The sequence below is a fragment of the Protopterus annectens genome, chromosome 11.part0, assembly GCF_019279795.1.
Source record: "Protopterus annectens isolate FY-2018-M chromosome 11.part0, PAN1.0, whole genome shotgun sequence".
Taxonomy (NCBI): Eukaryota; Metazoa; Chordata; order Ceratodontiformes; family Protopteridae; genus Protopterus; species Protopterus annectens.
Window position 1 is genome coordinate 1269217513 of NC_056745.1, and position 23627 is coordinate 1269241139.

Genomic DNA, 23627 nt, shown 5'->3' on the forward strand with positions numbered 1-23627 from the left:
GGAGTTGCTCTTAGACGCCAAGCCTGGATGCGGCTTTGTAATTTTGCGGACCCCTTTAAGGTGTCCTTCACTAATACCCCCTTTGATGGTTCGGCTTTGTTCGGACCTCAGGTGAAGGATACCTTGACCAGGTGTGAGCAGGACGGTAAAACTCTTTCTGCCGTTGGAGTCCAGTTTTCCACTCCTTCTAGACCATACCCCAAGGGTCAGAAGGGGGGGGAAGATGTGGTTCCGTAAAGCCCAAGGAGCTACACTGGACACCGTGGTCAGTTTACCCCAGAGGCAGAGGGGTAACAATAATACGCCGCCCTAGAGGCAGGGGGTCCTCAGAACCAGGGCAACAGGGAGTCTCTTCCTGAGAAGCCCTTTCAGCACCCCTGAGGTGTTGCCCGACTGTCCACCCTTGGAGGCAGTCGGGGGAAGGATTTCGCTGTACCCAGTAGCCTGGCAATCCCTATCTCAAGAGATGTGGGTACAGTCGATCATATCCGAGGTTACAAAATCCCTTGAAGGTTCCCGTACCTCTACAATCCCTTCCAGACATCTCACCCGGTCAAAGGGATTTGGCAGAACAGGAGGTTTCAAAGCTCCTAGAAAAAAGAGCCGTCCAGACTGTGCCGGCAGACCAGGTAGGATCCGGCATCTACTCGAGATTCTTTTTGGTCTCCAAAAGGACCGGAGGTTCGAGACCAACATGAGACCTGAGCAATCTAAATAGATTTGGAAAGAAGGGAAGATTCGGATGGTCACGCTTCAGTCCATTCTGCCCTTTCTGGGCAAGGACAACTGGATGTGCTCTATAGGCGTTCAGGATCGTACTATCACATAAAGATTCACAGACGCTCCAGAAGGTTTCTCCGCTTTCGGCTAGGGACCAGTCATTACCAATTCAGAGCACTGCCCTTTGGCCTCACTTCAGCCCCAGAGTGTTTACCAAATGCATGGCAGTGGTCACAGCTCATCTGAGACGTCAAGGATTCCAGGTGTTTCCCTATTTGGACGACTGGCTCCTCTTCGCCACCACCAAGTGTCAGCTTCTTCAGTCCAGAGACTACACTCTACAGCTTTGCAGGAGTTTGGGAATTTCAGTAAATTTGAAAAATCTTCTCTGCTGCCTTGCCAATCTATCACCTTTATAGGCAGAATTAAACACCGTCAAAATGTTAGCCAGACTAACAGATCAAAGAATTCTGGACATCCAAAATTCGTTCGCTTCTATTGCAAAGCAACAAGATCAAAGCCAGATTTATACTGAAGGTTCTAGGTCTTATGGCTGCGGCCATTGTTCTTCTACCACTGGCTCGCTTCCACATGCGTCTTCTTCAGTTTATGCTATTCACGCAGTGGTCGTACCACAGTCTCCGATGAGGCACGAAATCTTGGTAACACAGTCGTGCGAGCTCATCTGAACTGGTGGATATCTTCCCTCTTCTTCATCAGGGCCGACCCTTTATTCCCCTCCTCCAGTTGCCACAGTCAGTACGGATGCCTCTCTGATCGGGTGGGGGGGGCATTATCAGGGCAGGATGGTCCACGGCACGTGGCAACCCATAGAATACCATCTCCACATAAATGTCCTGGAGATGCGAGCAGTGCTTTTAACGTTGCAAGCCCTCATCGACTTTCTTCCCACGGGACTATTGCAGTACAAACGGACAACATGTCCGTAGTCTGGTACATCAACAAACAGGGCGGGACCAGGTGCTATCCGTTATGTCGAGAAGCTCTCAGACTTTGGCAATGGGCGATCTCTTCTCAGCGGTTTCTGATAGCAACGCACATCCCCGGCAGGTCCAACCTATTAGCGGACAGGCTGAGCAGATCCATTCTGATGCCTCACGAGTGGTCTCTCAATCAATCTGTAGTGGATCAGATTTTTCTGAAGTGGGGCACTCCTTGTTGCGATCTTTTTGCTACTCCTCAAAACAACAAGTGCCCCGATTTCTTCACTCTCTTTCCTCTTCCAGGCCAACCCCTGAGAGACTCTCTAACCCAGGATTGGCCCCGGGAACTTCTGTACGCTTTTCCTCCTTTTCCCTTGATTCCACAAGTCATTCAGAAAGCCACCGTTTTGAGAGCCAAGTTGATCCTCATTGCCCCATATTGGCCTCGACAAATTTGGTTTCCGTCTCTGCATCGTCACCTTCTGGTGCAGCCCTGGCATCTGGACCCAGTTCCGGATCTCTTGATCCACCAATCGGGTCAGCAGCACTGGGCCATTCATTCTCTCAACCTCACTGCTTGGTTGCTCCACTTCCTACCCTAGCTACCGATGATTTCGGACTCAGTCAGAGACATTTTAGTGTCTTCCTTGAAGTCGTCCACTAGGACTGTTTATGCTAGCAAGTGGCGACGTTTTGCTATTTGGGCAAATTCCAGAAATATTGACCCCTTTACTGCTCCTGTACATTCGGTTTTAGATTTCCTGGCGGAGGTTTTTCATTCAGGATCCTCGTCATCTACAGTCAAAGTACAACTGGCTGCTATTTCCAAGTATCATGTTGGCTTGCATGACAATAACATTATGTCTCATAGGTTATGCAAGGCCTTTCTGAGAGGAGTTTTCCTCCTAAAACCACCTATAAAGCATCCTCCTCCGCAATGGGATCTAAACTTAATGTTGGCATCCTTGATACTACCTCCCTTGAACCGTCTGCTTCATGTTCTTTGAAGTTATTGACCTGGAAAACTATATTTTTACTGGCTGTCACTTCTGCAAGAAGGGTTTCGAGATTCAAGCTCTCTGCATTCGTTCCCCTTATTTGGTTTTCATAAGGACAGGGTATCATTAAGAACTAACCCTTCCTTTCTCCCCAAAGTATCTCAAACCAACATTAACCAATCTATAGACCTACCAGTCTTTTTCCCAAACTATTCCGAAAGAGCTGAACAGAAACTGCATTTTTGGATGTCCATCGTCAGCTCAGGTACTATTTGCATAGAACTAAACAATTCAGAAAATCGGACCAATTATTTGTCTCCTATGCAGAAAACAGGATAGGTCTTCCAGTATCTAAAGTGACCTTATCCAGATGGTTGACTTCCACTATTTCCTATGTGTACTCTCTCAGAGGCTAACAGCTATCTTCTAAGCCAAAAGCACACTCAACCAGGAGTCTATCCACTTCTGCAGCTTTTCAGGATAGACTACCCATTGATACCATTTGTGCAGCTTTGGCTACTTACGCCCATACCTTTGTCTCTCATTACAAGTTGGACTTGGCCTCCAGGGCAGGGGCCAGTTTTGGTTCCACAGTTCTCAAGAGTCTGTTCCATTGAGCCACCCGGGATACAGGTGCTAGGGACGCGGTCCCATCCAGAAAGAATGAAGGCAAGATTGACAACTTAACATTTAGAGTTATGTACCTACCATAACGTTCCATGTTAGTTGTCTTCTCGCCTTCTCTGCTCCTCCTTCCTCCCTGGCCCGGACAGATCTTGAAGAGTTCCTATTAGGTTGTTTCCTCCGGAGCCTTCATTTGAGGACTTCTATTAGGAACTTGTGTTCCTAATTATGTTAGGATAGTCTTTAGCAGGGTAGGTTAGCTACCAATAAAGATCTGAGGTTTTCTACTTGCATCATGGGATATAGGGTTGCTTATTAAAACTGAGGTCCGCTAATATATTTGAACTCCCGAAGGATCGGCTCAAACCCATCCAGCAAGAAAAGAAAGACAGAAACTCTAATAAAATAAATGTTATGGTAGGTACATAACTTCTAATTATTTAACTTCTGTTTCCTCTAATCATATATAGCTGTTCTTCAATGTTCTTTGATAGACTTAGTCCATTAAATTAACTTAGTATGTGCCATTAACTGTTGTTTAAAAGATGAAAAAGGTACAGTGCTTAATTAATATGAGATACACAAATGTCAATCTATTTATCTGATACTTGTATTACTTTCTCATTAATACAATCACAAAACTTAATGAACCTGACAATTTTTTCAAATCTGCATAGGAAAGACAACTTTAAATATGTTACATATGATTATGAATGACATGTTTATTTACCATTGAGGCAGTTCCTTTATAGAAGTATGTAAAAGCATATTTTTTATGACGAGTAGTGAAGGACATGCTGAGGTAACATCTGAATTCAAAATGCATTTCTAATAATAATAATGTTCTCAGAAAAATCACTTGTCTCATAATACATTTGAGAAGCAGACTCTAAGGTACTGCTGAGATTATTTTATAACTGTTTGCCATACTCTAATAAATTGCTATCACTGCAGCTAAAATGGTAGATAACATGATATTAATAATGGTACCCTTAGAAGTGATGCTGGGTAACAATATGCATTTGGAATACATAGCAGCATTTGTACCTTGCAGTATGGTGCTCTTAAGCTTCATTAAGTTTGTTAGATCAGTTCTGTGCTGGTCACTGGAAACAAGAAAAATCAATTTCTGAAACATTTAGGTATGAGAACAAACATAGAATAACAGTACAGTTAATGAAGAAATGTTCTGTACCAATACTCATTTATTCACAACAGTGAATGTAGGTTGCTGTTTATTTCCATTAACCATATAACAAAATGCATACAGGTACTATTTTCAGATATGATCCAAGGGTACTAAAGGTTAAGTGAATACTGTTTTGGTTGTGTCAGGTAAGCTCCAATAGGAAGATGTCACACATGAGTACACCTTTGGGTGCCTAAATACAATCTATCAGAATTACAGAAATAAGCCACAAGACTTCCTGGATGCATTAGAAATCAAGCAAATACTGTTATGGAAAGGTTTAACTGTCATAAATGTTGTTTCATTTTGAACGTTTCTGGAATACTGATAATTTCAACTGATAAACTCTGTGAAATGTCATCCTTTGAAATTATTAATATTCTAACTTATCTAGAAATTGAAAATAAAATGCATATCTTTATTTACCTCTGTCAGTGTGCACAGACTGTACTAAAGATGTTTACCAAGCAGTTTAGAACATCTTATTCTGATGGCTGTTTCACACCATACCAGTCATGAACATGCTAAATTAATATATGCATGAAAGAATATAATTCTAATATCGTATGCATACATATTCACACATTTTGTTTTCTTTCCTTGTTATGGGAGAGATATGTCTGAGTTTTCCAAATCTAAGAGTGAAATAACAGAAAACACCAAAACAAAGGCAGAATACAATGACTCAGCTTTAATGAGACACTTTGAAATACTAAAACACTTTAAAAACACAAAAGTAAAAACTTTTGCCATTATGGCTTCTTCAGGCATAACACTACAATAGTTTAAACCAAATATGTTTCTTAACATAATGTAGCAAGTCAACAAAAAAAAAATGCTGAAGAATCCATTAGACAGATGCCTGTGAAATTCTAACCATCTCCCTTGATGGCCACTGAAAGATCCACAAGGGTGGTCAATATCACATATGCCTTACTATCCACAGGGATAGGTGTTCCACACATTCCATACAATTTTATGTGAGGAAAACACATCTTCAAGCTCTACTATGGTGCATCTAGACACACAGTAGTCTTTGCCTAGCTCATTGAGTTGATGGTTAACATAGACTCTGGTTGTGGGAAAAGCTTCTGTTCAGCTAATACAGATACTACTTCTAGTAGTTTAACATGATTGACTTCTCTGTTCCTCCATAAATGATGGTGTACAAATTTACTGTCCAAACTTGCTGTTCACATTATTTGTATCCATTTTGTCCTCACCTCTATTCTCAGTTGTTCTCATTTTCATAATGTCACTCATTTACATATCATTATTTATAAATTTGCATATGATGCTGACTTTGCTGTATCCTTGGATAGCACATTTATGCTAAAATAACAAAGCTGTAAGAGACGCTCCCTTTTAAATATGCAGTAATCGTGATGAACGCCATGTGCTTAAAGGTCATATGATAAACAGTATCATGTAGTAAAAACATCAAATTACCTTTATTGATACAAAGTTATATAAAATGATTAACATTTTTGTAAGTTTTTTTGTGAGCACAGCATAAGAGAAAAGAATGCACGAGCATGCTTACAACACCAAAATGGATTCAACTAATAATGCATTAAGTAAACGTGCCAGTTCACTTTCATGGTGCTGAAAAAATTTAACTTGACTTCACACAGAAGAAGTTGGGAAACCTTTTTGGAATACTGTGTACTTTGAGAGCTCAGACCACCCCACATTTAAACAATCTGTTAGTATTGCTAGCATTTAAAAAATGAAGGCAGCAAGAATACGAATGATTATTTTAATGTTGCAATATTTACTTCTGTTTAATAAATGCAATGAAGAACAATTTCCAGCCAAGATTTACCACTGAATCAGCTTGCTTTCTCTTAGGTATGACTCAAAGTCCAAAGAGTTCTGTCTACTCCTATGACCCTATTTGGTTCACTTCTGATATTCCTGTGTTTCTCACATCTCTCCTATGTACTTCTGTCCATTTTTCTTCTGCAATTCATTCCTAGGTGGACTTCTGATGTTCAAAATGCCTCTCTAGTACATTTTCCTTCACTTACTCGTGGTGGGAATTGGCATTTCAGAGCAAGTAGGATTATACCACTGTGGTTAGTGTAGGCTTAAGCCCCTGAGGGACTGATGCCTTGTGTGGAGTTTGGTGACACTGGTCTTTCCTGCGTGCCAGCTCCAGTTCTATTTCTTTGTCTACCCAGTGACTTTCTGTATCCCTTTTTCTTTCACTAAAGTAACAGATAAATCAAAACCCTTGTTATGGTTGTAATCAGTTAGTTCTTTTCTGTAAGCTAGCATGGCTATCTTAAGCATGTACAGTTCCTGTAAGTAATTAGCAATAAAATACAACATATGGTTCCCTACAAATTTAATCTCAGTTTCCAGCACTGTTGTACTAACCATTCTTTCATCCTGTTTATGGGGCATTTTGTTGACATTTGCTTTCGTATATATATATATATATATATATATATATATATATATATATATATATGTTTACTATCAAATGGTTGAAGTTCAGAATGTAAAGCTATCATATTGTAGAATCATATTATCTTAATTCATAATGTGAAAGCATTCAAAATGTCGAAATTCAAAAGGTTTCAAGATTTTTGTCCATTTTCAAAATATTTCCATCTTTTGCGAAATAAAACTTCCACCAAACCAAACCCAGTGTGATTAAGCACTACTTACTTACCATCTTAACAGAAACTGGTCAGTATGAAACCAAGCTAGGTAGGGGACTACAACCTCCACACACCCCAATATGGGAGGCTATGCCCCCCACACACTCCCAGCTATATATTCTAATTCCAGGATCGCACTACAATGGGGAAAAGGGCATATACACTGCCACTACTATGTTCGGACAAAATGAAATTCGGCAAAATGAGTTTTTGGCGATTTAGACTTTCATGAATGACAATGAAGTGCTCAAGTTCCATTATTCGAATTGCATTGTAGTTTTGACATTCTGAATGGGTGTTTATGACAATAGAATAAAGAATTTTTACATATATTTTTTATTTTACATTTGTTAACCGGGGGTGTCTGACTGAGCCGAAAAGGCCCTTTTTCAGCAGAGGCCCGGGGAGAAAAGCTCCACAAAGAAAAATTACAGACACATTTAGTTATTTAGACATTATCAGTATACACACAAATTACAAGAGACATATTTTTACAGTGGTATGCCAGCAGTTACAGTGGAGAGAACAAACAAAAAAATATTAATTTTAAAAATAAAGGTAATTAATAGATTTGTGGTGTACAGCTGAAATTTGGAACATAGGTAGAATACATACATAGTACACAGGTACAGTACATACATTGTAGATTAGCCAGTGTTTGTGAGTAAGACTGAAAACTATTATCAAGTGCTCTAGATTTTGTATGTATGTGTTATCCGCTTTCACTAGCCTGAGGAGCAATCATGGCACTGCCAACTTTCCTTGAGATGTTGCCTGATGAGGTCTTTAAAGGAGGCTTTGGATGATGTGTTTTGAATGCTAGTAGGGACAAAGTTCCATTTTTAGCCACTGAACTACTATATAGTGCATCTCCAAAGCTATTGTAGCTGTTGGTGACTTCTAGTAGAAGTTTGCTTGATGATCTAAGAGGCCTTTTGGCTGAGTGATGTTGTACTAGGTTTTTGAGAGCAGGACACTTATTGGGGAGGTAATAGATAGAATGACAGAGGCAGAGCTGATTATAGGTTAGGAGGTTGGGCAGTTCAATCCAGTGGAGCTGTCTCAAACAGTACAGTGATGAGTTCTATATGAGCAATTTGCAGCAAAGCGGGCAATTCTGTTATAGCAGGCTTCCATTTTGCTTAGCTCAGTTTTGTTGAGATTAGTCAGAATGGGAGATGCATAGAGTAGGGTGGATAGAAGTTGGGAGGGAGCAATGGCTGATCTTGTGTTGTTGGTAAGAAATGGTTTGATAAGGTAGAGTGACCCCAGTTTGGCATGTACTTTTTTAATAGTTAAGTTGAGATGAATATCAAATTTTGGGTGGGAATCTATGGTTATTCCCAATAGCTTAGCCCGTGCCACTGGAGCAATTGTAGTAGCATTTGTGGAGTAGATAGTGAATTGACTGTTAGTGTTTTTGTTAGAACTGGTTATAATCATAAGCTGAGTTTTCTTTGGATTGATGATAAGTTGGGCTTTGGTAAGGTAGTTTTCAACGTCGGAGAATGCTAGTTGAGTTGTTTGCAGGAGGGTGGGAATGTTTTGTGCAGTGTCATCTGCATACTGAATTATAGATGCATGCTGTGTGGAGGTATGGAGGTCATTTGTGAAGACTGTGAATAGTAATGGTCCTAAGATAGAACCCTGTGTGACTCCTATACTTATGGGCAGCTGAGGAGAGAGAGAATGTTCCCATTTCCCAGCTTGGTACCTGTCAGTTAAGTAGCTTTGGAACCAGGTAAGAGTGGAATTTGATAGATGGTATTGGTTTAGTTTGTTTAGCAGGATTTGGTGTGAGACAGTGTCAAATGTTTTGGACATATCCAAAAAAGAGTTGACACTTGTAGGCCTTCATTTTTGAGACGGTTCACTGTGTCTGTGAAGCAGAGGAGGGCTGTAGTTGTACTATGGGCAGGTCTGAAACCATGCCGAGTAGGTGACAGGATGTTGCTGTCTAGGAGATAGTTTAGCATCTGGGTATGGATGCATTTTTCTAGGATTTTGGTCAGTAGGGAGAGTAAAGCAATGGGTCTGCAGTTATTAAGTTCAGTGGAGGTCCTGCCTTTATGTATGGGTGTAACATAGGATATTTTCCAGAGTTTGGGCACATAGTTTTCACCAATTGATCTGTTTATGAGAGTGGAGATTGGGATAGCAATAGCATCTGCTGTAAGTTTCACTCTACAGCAAGTATGCATTTTTCTTTACAATAGTTTCAAGAAATAGCTGGGGAGTAGGTCGGCTGCTGTTGATGAGGTTTTTAGTTTGGAGAGCATGCTTTTGATTGAAGTGGTGGAAACTGTTTTGAGGGTAAAGCTTGTATTAGTGTTATTTGTGTTGGGGGGGGGATAGTGAGGAAGGAACTGTCCTGTGATACTAAGGATAGAATTGAGTTCACAAAGTGGGAGCTGAATTGTGTTTCGATGGGAACTTTAGTGTCAGGGGTGGTTGGTTTGGGCGTAGCCTTTTGGGTGGGTTTTAGTAGCTAGTTTACATTTTTCCAAAATATTTGCGGGTTGTGTTGGTATTTAGTTTGTAATGTTGTGTAGTAGGATTTTTTTGTCCAGCCTAATGCATTTTTTTGCACGGTTGTGCAGTTCTTCGTACTTAGTTAGGCTTTGTGTTTCTTTGTTTTTTTTGATAGTAAAGCCAGGCAGTGTCTCTGGACTTGAAGATTTGTTTGGTTTCTTTACTGAGCCAGGGGTTTGTAGAGGTTCTAACCTTGATTTTGTGCAATGGAGCAGCAGTGTCTAGGTGTTGTAGAAATGTTTTGTTGAAATATGCTACAGCCTGGTCAAGTGGGAGGGTTTTTAGGGGGGTCCAGTCACAGTTACATTGTAAAGTGTTGAGGACCTCAGGAGATCATTTTTTTTGTGTTTCTAGTGGATATATAGTTAGTGGTTTTGCATATGCTTGTTCTACTATGTATAAAGTATATTATGTTGTGGTCACTTAAGGTGTCTGGGAGACTGCCTGTGTGAGGGTACAATGTGGGGTTGTTAGTTAGGATCCAGTCAAGGATGGATTCCCTTTTAGATTTTTTATCACATCTAGTTGGAATTTGGATTAGCTGCTGGTAGCCATGGAGATTGACTAGATTACTTGGTGGTTCTGATATACAGGTGAACCAATCTAGGTTGAAGTCCCCCAGAAGAAGGGTTTCTTGTGAGTATGTGGAAGAACACCAGGATAAGACATCTTCAAGGCTAGCAGGTGTATTACAAGGTAGAATATAGATCACAATTGTGGTGATGACCTTTTTAGGGTGAAGTTGAAGTTGTGAGATAAGTATGTACCAATTATTGGGGGAGGGGTAGAAGTTTGGTAATTGACAGACAGTTAAGTTGGACTTGTACAGTAAGGCAGTTCCACCCCCTTTACAAAGTGGTCTTTCTTCTCTAATGATATTGTAGCCGGTAGGGAGAACTTCTGAGTTAGCTATGTTTTTATTTAGTCAGGTTTCTGTTAAAGCAACTATGTCTGGGGAGTAGTGTGCTATTGTGGCCTGGAGTTCAGGTATTTTATTTTTGATACTTCTAATATTAATATTTAGCATTAAAAGATGGTTGGTTTTGCTGCTGTTGTTGATTTGCCCAGGGATGAAGAAAGTGGGGGTGTTATGTTCTGACATTTGTGTTGGAGCAGTTTGTGTTGAACAGGATGGATTTGGGCCTGGGTTGGGGTGGATATCCCCACTTATGGTGATCCTGGAGTTAAAATGGTTATACAGATGCTGGAGTTTGGTGAGGAGTGTGAGAAAGTATTGTGTTTTTTTGGAGTAGGAATGAGAGCATATGTGTTTAGTTCTGAATTGGTCCATTATGTAGTTCTTGAATAACTGTGGGCAGATATTATTATAATGTGTGGTGTCTGTATACGAGAGTGCATAATACAGTGTTGTACTACTAAGTTTAGGGATATTGCTAGAGTGATAACTTGTGGTGTTGTAAAGAATTATGAGAGGACAGACTAGACTTAGTTGTGTGATAGTCATGGTTATAAAGTTTAAGTTGTTTCTAGGTGGGAGGTCTGAATAGGAATTATAGGGTTGCACTAAATGTGGATGGGGAAGTAGTGTGGGTGATGTAAAAAATGAGTGATTGGGAGTATTTTGTGTGGAGCAAGTTGGTGTGGTATAATGTGATATGACTTCAGGAGCTGTAATTGGTGGAGGTGATGTGAGTGTGAGTTGTGGGTGTGGCTGTGATTACTATAAATGTAGAGGTAGTGGGGGCAGGAGGGAATAGGGGGCAGGGCAGGGGAGCGGAGAGAGACCAAGCATTAGTGAGGCCAAACGGAGCGGGGCAGAGTCAACCAAGACAAGAGAAAAAAATAAGTATTACTTTACAAATTTGAACATTTTTAAAACAAATTCCTGAGGTCTAATGGCTTACCAGCAAACAGAATGTAATTGTTGAAGAGCACTTGTGTCCTGGTGGGACACTAGAAATTTAAAGATGGCTCAATGCCCAGCAGGATTCTAATATAGACTTTGTATTGGGGGAGGGAGATAGCACAAGGGGTGTAAACCAGGTGAAATGCAAAGAAACCAGCGAGGCAATCAGTGGAAATTAGTGAAAGCCTCAGAGAGGGTAAGTAATAATTCAAACTACCTGTAAAATGAAGGAGAGTAGAGACAGCAAAGTTTGTTAAGGTTGGGAGTGTGTCTTCACATTGACTTGCTGATTAGTAACCAGTTTGTGCACGGATTAGAGTAGGGAGGTACATTAGCAATGAAGGGGAATGTATAGAGATGCAAATAAAAAGGTGGGCCTCCAAGTGATACAAACTAAGGCAGAAAGCACTGAGAGGGCTGCTTGATGGTTAATTTAGTCAAATTTAGTTTAGTTAATGTTATTCAGGTATGTTATTTTCAAATATTGGCCTTTCAACCACTTGATAGTAAACCTTTATATATATATATATATATATATATATATATATATATATATATATATATATATATATAAATAAATAAATATATATATATATATATATATATATATATATATATATATACTACCTCACGTACTCTTTCTAGCCCCAAATTGAGATAGTTTGGAGGTTGGACTACTATGCACAGTAGGTGCTAAAAATGACTTTTCATCCTATTTTTATATTTTTTCATGGATGTCTTTTATTGTTACAAAAACACAGCGTGACCAATTCTCCAAATTTTCTAATTGACTGGATTATAAGAACCTTTCTCTTTCCCTGGCCTCCTGTCTTGTTTAAATGGTGTTGCTTACTCTTTTTATTGTTTGTAGCTTCTTTGTTAAAAGCCTTGCCTTCCAGGTGTTCTACCGCTAGTTGTTATTTGCTGGCTAATGTGTGTGAATCCTCTGCTTCAGTTACCGCAGTATTAAACCACTCTATTAAGATTTTTGAATCTGCAAAAGCTTGATTAATATATTTTTATTGTCTTGGTCATGCTGTTGTGATTCAAGGGGAATGCTTAAGTGAACACTGACAGTCTTCAAGCAAGAGGAATGTGATAAGACATCTGCCATGTTTGGGACAGTCATGTGCTCTCAAGTACTGTGTTATTCTTTAGTGCATTGAAGAGACGGCATCGATATTAATCAGGCCTAATCTCTATACATAATTTAAATTCACAACCAATGAACTGCATCAGCTGTTTACACTTGCTTTTGAGATGGATTGAGGGATGTGAGCATTTATAGAAATGCTGCAAGAGAATTTTGAAATATCCATAATTTAATCTGATGTAGTATATTTTTAGAGTTTTTCTGCTGTAGGCTTAAGAGTATTAGAGTAGTAAACTTCATGAAAAACCTCCTCATACAACCTGAGACACTACTCACAAGCCACACCAACCTTCATTACCCCTAGAGTGAAACTCCACAGCACTTCCCATGTGTTCTCCTCTCATATGTCTGTTCTTAAGCAGGAATCACTTATCTAAATTCAAAAAACATGTATTCATCCAAGTCAAATGCTACTGCCTCGACCAAGGACATAGTAACTAACCCGTCTCCCTTCCAAGTCTCTTCTCATCCTCTCTCAGATTTACTGAAGATTGACCAACTTTAGAAATAAATGTGCACATTGTACATTATACTGTGCTTAATTGTATATTGCAGTATGCTTGTTCACTGGAATGCATATACACATTTTTCTTTGTAACTAGTCTGAACTACTCTGTTATTGCTTACAGTTCTGAAATTTGTGTTTGTCAAATGTTTTGTATTCTAATCAAGCTGAGGCTGAAATTGGTCAATATTGATCAGTGCACTACCACAGTAAACAAATGTAAATAAATATATTGAGTTATAATGTTTCCTATGAACATCTTGAGATAATATAGACATTGTACACCAAGCTTATTTCACATAACTGAAAATTAATAGCTTCACTCCTAAATATTCCATCCTCACTTAATCCTGAAAATGTCTCCCTGACAAGCTTCATCTGAATATACTGTGCACTGCACCAACAGTGTTGTAAAGCTAATTGTATTATTTGGCTAATTTAGTTCACTGTTTTATGTACTTGTTCTTTTACTTATGACGGTACAGTGTTAGTTAAATTTTTTATTTTATGACATAGTTTATAGGCTTAACATAACTCTGAATCTCACACACACAAACACTCACACACACACATATATATATATATATATATATATATATATATATATATATATATATATATATAGCCTCTGGCTAATGAAGTTCGCAGATGACTGCACACTAGGAGCCATAGTCGAGTCCCCAAATGATGTGGACATCCTACAGAAGGGCCTCACTGAGACAGATGCCTGGTGTCAGAGGCATGGCCTCAACCTCAATGCCAAAAAGTGCATTGTCATCCCCACACACATCAAAAATTGTATGCAATATAAACTGGCAGCACCATTAAGCAAATGTATGCACTTCATTTATAATCACTAGTGACCTGCTTTTTATGGATTAAAAGCAGGATTAAAGTCTATGTTAAAAGATTTGGTCACACCAATCACACAAATTAATGTGTGCTCTTTTAATAGAAAGAAATTGTTGTTGCATGCTAGTATGATCCATCATTAATAAGTCTTTTTTTTCTTCCTTTTACAGTATATTTTGATGACTGCTCAGGGAATGAAAAACTGACATTTGATGTATCAAACTCTGACTTTAAAGTGGATTCTAATGGAACCTTGATTGCTATAAAGAATGTAACAGATGCTGGTCGGGCGATCTTCATTCATGCACGGACAACTAGTGCAGATGAGATGGCCGAGGTTTTCATTCATGGAGGGAAGGAACGACCAAAAAGTATTCTCAAGGTAAATCATCTCTTTCCATAAAAAAGTAAATCTGTTACAAAAAAGTAAATCTGTGATATACAAAATGTACAATATTTTTTTTAAATTTCATTTCAAATAAAAAAAATATACACTGCCTGTTAAATAACACTTCTAAAACTGAAGCAGAAATATTAGGAAGAGGAAGAATGGAAATTGTAATTGTTCCAGTCCCCTTCAATAAACACATCACACCAAATAATGTTTGACGACCTTTATTAAAGTTCCATAAACATAACTTTGTTAACCAATATTAATTACAACTGAAGCATAGTATAGTTGATTTTAATCACAGCATAAACATCCATGTAATGTTAACCAGGACAGCATGACCTTACTCATCCTGATCCAGTAAGTAGCATCTGTATCTCCACTCACTTACTTACTTATGAAGCAGCGTTCCACCACTCACTTTATTTACCATTTATTGAATTAAACATCCAACCAAATAAAGAGTGCCCTTACCTCCGCTCACTTATTTTATTTATCAAGCCGTGTCCAACTGCTCACATTCCTTCCTCAACTCATTGAAATGAACCTTCACAACCAGAGGGGTAACAGAAGAGGGCAAGCCTGTCCTCTTCTCTGCCCACCAGACTAAGCAGGCTGTTCCCCCTCTATCTTACCAAACTTCCAATAACCTAAACACTCATTAAAATGCCTTAAGCCAAGCATCATTCAGTGTAACCGGTCATCCCCACCCAATGCCCCATCATCAAATCAAGTCATTACCTGCCAAAACCAACAGACATTAAAATCCCAAGCCATGCAAAAACATTCAAGACTAATTGCACCATTAAGTCTGACTGTCCCATTTTACTGCTCAATGTATCTATTAATGTCCAAAAGAAACTTCCTTTCCAAGCACTATAATATTGATCCAGCCAGCACCTACTACCAAAATATAAACAAGGAAACATTTACTGACATCGTAGCATTTGCTGACCCACAATCACCCTCTGAATTATTGCAATACATCCAAAAAAGGAAATGCCACATGAACTGTATCCCAATACCACCATTACTCGGGTCATTACTAGCTAACTAAACAACCAAAAACTGAGCCCACTGCCACTTGAAACCCCGCAGAGGCAATTGCATACCCTCATATCAGATTGCAACCCCATTTTACTGTCCAATGAAGTAATAGCCACATGAAATCCCTTTCCAATTCCATTTAATAGAAAATGTGCAGTCACCAACTACCCATTATAAACAGTAGGTCACTTAAAGCCATCCTCATGGCCTTTCGCAGTATGACCCCAACTGCTACATAAACAGTAAAATCAAGATAGGTAAAACTAACCAAACACAAAGTACCACCAACATTTGAAAATGGCCAAAGCCCACAGGTCAAACAAGGTCATTGACACACCATCGCCATCCAGAATGTAGAAAATTAACCCCACCCTGTCTCCTATGAGACTGCAGTAATTGAAAGCTAAATCACCCTAAACCAAACACCCCACCTAGCTCAGCAATCTGAGCTAACTTACTCACTGTAATCTGCTAATTCCCTTCCCTGATGGCTACAACACAGTTTGGCCAAGATAACTCCCCCACCATAAACTTTACTTATGAATCAGCCCATGATCTGACTGCAATCATGTAATCCTTCTAACCGCCACCTGACATGCCTCAGCTGACCAATATCCCCTTCAACAGTAAACCATTACTTGGTATGCTCTCATGGTAACGTACCTACCTGACCCATTCCAAGGAAAACCCCAGCTGCAATAATACAGGATGAAATTCAATCCTGCTGCTCCCCGCACAAGATCAACAAAAACAGGACATTACCTTGTGGCTGCAGAAAAGGAAACCCCACAATCCATATTTAGCTGCCTGCTGAAAAAACGTGACCTCCTTACCTAGTGCTCCATCAGCTGATACATCTCCCAGCTTCCTCTCTCACCTCTTGAGTCAAATTCCTTCATCCCACCAAGAAGTGCCCACTCTGCATGTCTACATCTGCGACCTCAGTGTGATCTGTAAAAGAAAAGATTGTAAATATTCCGCACATGCATAAACCACTTCTTAATGACATTATATCCCTTTCATCAACTGCATGAAATGTACCCTCTACCGAATGCGAAACCCCAATAAAACTCAGGATGTCTTAACTCTTTACATCCGAGTGATGCATCCAGGTGCATCAGCATTCAACTCTTACTGACACCTGTAGTCGTCAAATCTTGCTTGTTCATCTTTGCATCAATAATTTTAAAACCGTGATATGTACGTTTTAAAATATTTCATCTTAAAGCTTACACAATGGCAAATTCAGCTGTATTAATATTTGACCTCTGTCTAGTGCAGGTAAACAGATACTAACTGTTGTTTTATGATATTAATTTTTATAGATATGAATTTCACATTTTTCATCAACCAAGTAATATAGACAGAACTTCTTAGCCTCATATGAAAGCTCTCAGCTAGATGCTAGATGAATAAAATGCAGCTGACAGTATGTATGTAACTTGAGTGGTTGCTGAGACTTTGTAAGTTGTTCGCAAGATATTATGAATGTAATAGTTTCTGTGTTTACCGTGACTGATAAATCTTGGTTTAAGACCCAGAACCTAAAGAATACTACCACTGTAAAATAGTTTGTGCTGAAGAGTTTGCCATGTATACTTCTTTTGTAACCCCTATGGTTCCAGAAATATAAACATTTGTTTGAAATGTGTGTTAGGGTCTGCCCATTGGAGGTTACAGTGCAAACTTCCTGTGCTCCATTGGAATGAATGAGTTAACAAAGCTCACCATAAAGGCTCTTCTCTGCTCCCATATAAACGATACCACTGATACTCATGTGAAATAAACAAAATCACTGCATTAAAAGGCCTATTCTATAAATAAAATGTACACTCTGCAACCATCCTACAAGTTCTCACCAAAATTGTAACCAATAATTAAATGTACATACCTGTACCTGGCTAGTCTATTAAAAACCTTAGAAACATTAGCTTAGTAACCACCCCCGATCCTGAAATTGGTGCCACTCCTCCCCACCAATAAGAACCCCCAAACTCCCATAAACAAAATCAAACCCTATTGTTACTTGCCACCCAACATACCTTGTCCTCCCTTGGCCCTACACTGCCCCAACCTTGAAATGCCTTAATGAGTACAAATAACGTACAACTTGTTACCATACTGTTTACCACACATCAACCCCACCTACCCCAGCAGAATATCTTTACCATCCAATTAAAGTGCATAATAATCATACTAAAACTTTGATAGATAACCAAAGTTGCCTTGAATTTAGAAGGGATATGCTAACACCCCACAACCTATAACTTACCTATGCCGCCCGAGACAAATCTCGAAAGATGACCTAAATCTGGTGACTGCCCCTTTCTCCTAAACCAGTCATCCAAACCACCCAACTGCAGTATGACACTCCACCCAAGCATGGAGGCTACTGTTCCATTGGACAACTTAACACCTGCTGCTTCCTATCAAATATTCCCTTATCCACACTATTCCAAAAGTGCTAGTGTTCATCCTGATCCTGAAAGGCAAACAGTAAAGGTAAAGGAATGAACCATCCTATATTCCTGTACATACTGCAGTTTACCAAGCCTGCAATGGCCTACGTGTTGAAGAGGAAACGGACATTGCCCCTATAACCTTAACCAACAAACATCCAAACAAAAGTGACCATCTTTTCATTCAAAGGCCAAAGATGTCCTCTTTTTTTTTTTTATATGTTGAACGTCTGCCACCCCCCACAAATCTCAAGCCCTATTTAAATGCCAATAACTTGTCCACCAACCACAACATCATGAAAATGCACCCACACATGAGGCAAACACTGGAAGCCTGTGCATGCCTATCAATCGATTCTGCTACAGCATGATTTAAATTATTTTTTTTAATTGGTTTGAAGTCTGTAGTATGTGTGCCTTATGACCTAGCAAGTTCAGGCCAAAACGTGATTCCATACCCAGTTACACTTGCCTAAACTGCTTAAGACCCTCCCTACCCTCATCTCATTTCCCTTCAGTCATCCCTCATTACCATTTAACCCTTTCATCTCCCCTTACCCTCTTAGTTCCCACTAACATTTATCTAACCCCCTTTGAAGATGTCCCGGAACAAATTGGTTTGTTACCAAACCTCATTCATCACCAATAAATACTTAAACTTTTCCATCATCATTGTTGACATGTATCAGTCTTATTTTTTTTTTTAATTTGTATGTTATTCTTCTATCCAACAAAACTTGATTAAGGAAACAAAATAAGTAGCCATGGACTGTAATTTAAAAAGAGAAGATAATGAATGAGGTTTTAATGTTTCATTGGTTATTTTCTTACAAACTGGTAAACATCAAATCCTGGAGTCGTTATCCATGTGAAGCTGCCATCTTTATTAGACTATACCTTGATCTGTTCTTTTAACATAGGTAGATTGGTAGATTGTTTGATTGTGATAGTTTATTCCATTGCACTGCCATGTTTCTTTAAATGTGTACTGTGTTTATCAGTTTCGTTCAGGTGGTTGTTATTCCTAGCGGAGTACAGTATGCAGTTTAGTTTCATAGCCATTTCTGAGATATTGATATTTAAACGTTTAATGGCTAAAGCAGGGTCAACATTATGCAGTTTATAGTACATAAAATGTAGCCTCTAGTAAGCAGAATGCTTGAAGTCAGGCATATTTTGCATAGTACTTGTCTAATTAAAAGTACCTTTTATAACCACAAAATGCAGCACAGTATGCAATATATCGTGTTAACAAACTTTTAAACAGAGGCAAAATTACCTAATAATGTCTTGAGGTCACTGTGCATAATAGATATATTTTAAAGTGTATTTTCTAGCTGTCAAATGAGTACAAATTGCGAAGCTAAACTTTTTTTTCAATAATAAAACTTTAATACCAAACAGTATTGCACGCTGAATTTTTATAGTATAAAGATATTCTGTGTTGTTATTATCTATGCTTGTAATACAACACTCTGGAATGAACTCAACTGTGGCTACTGAACATTAAATTAAGTATACTAAACTACTTCTGCTTTACATTAAGCATCTCCAACTACATGATTTATGAATACTGCCTAGAGACTACGGTCTATGGTTCAAAGAACATTTTAACCATGAGACAACTAACTGCTATGTACCAGTGCTGATTCCTGCAGTCAGTTTTCCTAAATTACACCAACGTTTATTGTTCTCCCATATGATTTAATAAGCAGTGAGCTGGTTCCTGACCCACAGTCAATTTTCATGTTTTAGGAAATTATCTGGGACTAATGGCAGTTATCTTTCATGTAACCAGTGCCGATAATTCGAAGAAGATTATTATTGACATTTGGAGAATAGACAACCTGTACATCACTACTCTGATTGGAGTAAAAATGTTCTCCAGCAGGGTGTGCACTGAAAAATGAGTGCACTGCATCAAAGCATCATATTAGGCTGCCATGGCAGGGTGCGCACTGAAAAATTAGTGCACTGCATCAAAGCATCATATTAGGCTGCCATGGCAGGGTGTGCACTGAAAAATTAGTGCACTGCATCAAAGCATCATATTAGGCTGCCATGGCAGGGTGTGCACTGAAAAATGAGTGCACTGCATCAAAGCATCATATTAGGCTGCCATGGAGCTGGGGCTGTAACACAGATAACAGCCACCATTATATAACACTTGCTAAGCAGCACTTTTACTGTTAAGTAAGTGCAAAGTTAAAAAAAATATATATATATATATATATATATATATATATATATATATATATATATATATATATATATATATATATAAAGTGCGTGTGTGTGTGTGTTTATGTCTGTGGGTGTGAGTTTGTGTGTGCACGGAAGTGAGAACAATCAAGACATTCTTTTATCCTTGCTAAGCTTTTGATGTTTAACAAGTGTAAAATTAAAGCAAACAGATAATAAGATAATAGAAAAGTGTGTGTGTGTCTGTGAATGTGTTTATATTGCTGCCTGTGTGTGTATGGGTGATTGTGTGCTTTAAAACTGAAGTGTGTCTGTGTGTGTGAGTGAGTGAGAGAGAGAGAGAGCAATGGATGCAGTTCTTTTAGAAGGTTTCTATACCTCTCAACTTCTTAGCTGACGAAATCCAGGTAAAGCCTATAATAATGTGGGAAGAAAGGCTTACAGATAGGGACAGATATTAAATATTCCTCTTATAAAATTAAAAAGTTGATATAATACCATTCATATCTCTCAACTCTCCAGATTTTCACAGAATGTCCAGATTTTTGCTCATATTTTGGGTCTGTTCCTCTAAATATGTGTTTTTTTCTGGATTTTTGGCAAATCAGTAATTACTGAATTCTTTAAATAATGATAGTTATTTGAGTTTCAGATTTCATATCCTTTAGAAAATGCATAGCAACACAAAACATTTTATTCCAGCAACTTTGTAAGCTTATAAGAGCAATATTTTAGTTGTCTCTATTTTTGAGGCTTTGTCACCCCATTATTTTTGGCTTTTTCCAGATTTTTTGTGTTAAGGTTGAAAGGTATGACCATGATATAAGTTTACATGTATTCTCTAACGGATATAAAATCCATACCTCTCACCTGTTCAAGGACACTCCTAATTTTGACTCAAATTTTAGCTCTGCTTTCATTAATCCGTCCTAAAACTGGGAACTCAGGGAGAAAAGGTGGTGAATTGCACTTAATAAACAATGACAATAAAAAAAGTTACAGATGTTTCTTCAGAAAAATGTATATTAATTCATATTCTCGTATTCTATCAGTTTCTTAAATTAATAGTATTAATATTTTAAAAGTGTCCATGATTACTTCTGTATTTGTCCCTGATTCTGTTGAGATTTGTCCCCAATTAGTTGACAGCTATGATAACGTCTGAAACTCAAATGTAACTCATTATTTGGTGATTCCACCCCTCCCAAAATTTGCCAACATATACTACAGCAAGTCTGAAGCAATAGGTGGAGGAACTATTTTACATCAAAATTACTAATATATATATATATATATATATATATATATATATATATATATATATAATCATTAAAAAAACAAAAGCAAACAAATCCCAAACAATTTCACAGATGGCCCATTCTCTAAGGGTAATAATGTCCTCCAGGGTGTGTGCTATTATGTAAATAATATGATACAAGGAATGTAGAGGCCCTCTGCCTGGGGTGGCAGATCTCAGAACACCTCTGGGCAGCCATTATTAATGCAATAACATATGCCCTGGAGGGCATTACTGCTTGTGTAAAGAAATGCACCATGTATGCAAACAGAAAGAGTCCTCCTGACTTTTAAACTGGTAGATAACTCTCACAAAAAAAAACATTACTGGTCATGCAAAAGTAAGATCTCGCATAGCAGCTGAGTCTGTATGTAGCAACAGCAGGTATGTAATTGCTTTGAATATTACACTGTCATATTTTAAATTGTTGAAAGAAAATTGTGAGTTTTGCATGTAATCTAAAGTCTGATACATTATTTACAGAACATTGAAGTATTTCACAAACTGCAGCTGTGCTTTATTTATATACTGATCTTTTCCAGTAGTTGTATGAGTTTGCATGAGTAGTATGTGGAACTACAGGAGTTGAAGCATCCCTGCAGTAGTATATTTACATCATTTGTTATAAATTATAGGTAGCTTTTTAGGAGCTGTAGCTCACATTAATGCATCCAGTTCAGAAGTTTTGTATGTGTATTTAGTGTGGGTTTTATACAGTATATATACTAACAGGTTAATTCTGACTATAATATTTTCATGATCCAATGTACTGTATATGAAAGTATGTATTTATTTCTTTATGTATTTATGTGACATTTGTTGACCAGGTTGGCCCAGCTGGGACAGAACCCTTTTTCAATGGAGACCCGGGGAGAAAAGCTCCACAGATAATACAAATGTAAAAAAGATACATTGATACATATAGTATATACAAATGTAAGTAGATATATACAAAAGCAGGTTACCATGAATGGTAATTAGTTTGTACATGTCAGCACTTATTAAGGCACAGTGCAGCAGTATAAGGAAATCGTACAGATACATTTTACAGGGCAAGGACTAGAGGTTATTGTGTAGTAAAAGGTGGGTGAGTATGGGTTTCTAAGCTTAGTCATTCTACTGGTAAAAGCTACCCATCAATACAGATTAATCTGTCTGAGAGGGGGACAAGAGGTGGTAGTATGAAATGATTTTATAAGAGTGAGGTTAGGGGCAGGGGATTAGGTAAAAAGGCTTGCAGAGTTGAACAGGGGAGAGATAGTAGGAAGGTAGGGGTTTCACTGCAATAGGAGAAAGGTGAGAGATGGGTGGCCTAGAGAGTTGGGTCAGTCACGGGGGTGATAGCATGTCTTATTTGTTTAATTAAACAGAATATTTTTCTTCTTGATAATGCAACTGCAGAACATTTATGAGTAGAGATGGCTTGTACTTTTTGATCTGTTCTTATACGCAGAGTATGCTTTGGCATATTTATAAATCATTCATTTTGTCCTGCAGCCTCTTTATGAGGCACTCCTGAATGCGTCATGACATGAGCAGAATGGTTCTTTCAAAAATTAATTGCAAAATCATCTATACATGCTGTCTTCGGAATTATAAAGGTTAATGACAGTCGATAACACCATTGCTGTTAAGATGCATGTACTCAGAATTGTAACTGTTCTGTCTATCAACTGATTTAACCTTGTGATGAGAAGTTTTGATAATCAGAGATAGTGATATATGTTGCAGCCTTACCATGCCATAGCAATTCTGCAAAGAATATGCGTATTTGCAAAAGAAAAGGCTATAGCTTATAATGTTTTTAATTACTTTTTATTAAAACATTATGCTGGATTTTTGCTTTGTAATATATCAGCAGGTGAGTGATAATGAATGTTCTTGTTGTGAAGTGTGCAGGAGTTGATAAAATCATCCTACATGCTATTTGTGTGAATAAAGGATAAATATGTCAACATATTTTGTTTAATATGGCTCAATTTAAGGGACTTCCTGACAGTGGAATGAATAATGTAATCACAGTGGCAAACCATGTGTAGTCAGCTAGTATTATATTACATTTTGCAAATATGACACTCTTGGCATCATCCTGGTATGGGAGAGCATTGTCACTACATTTCTGACTCAACAAATACAAACTTTTCTGCACTGATGACATTATCTGAAGAAGATTTGCTG

At 38.3% G+C, this 23627-nt stretch overlaps 1 protein-coding gene across 1 annotated transcript in view; it reads left to right on the top strand.

Annotated features, from left to right (window-relative positions):
• CDH13 (cadherin 13) overlaps window positions 1–23627 on the top strand; it is a 3439935-nt gene that overhangs the window by 647440 nt on the left and 2768868 nt on the right. The window contains exon 3 of the mRNA XM_044088622.1: window positions 14224–14435. Coding sequence (XP_043944557.1) covers window positions 14224–14435 — 212 coding nt within the window. The remainder of the gene's footprint in view (window positions 1–14223; window positions 14436–23627) is intronic.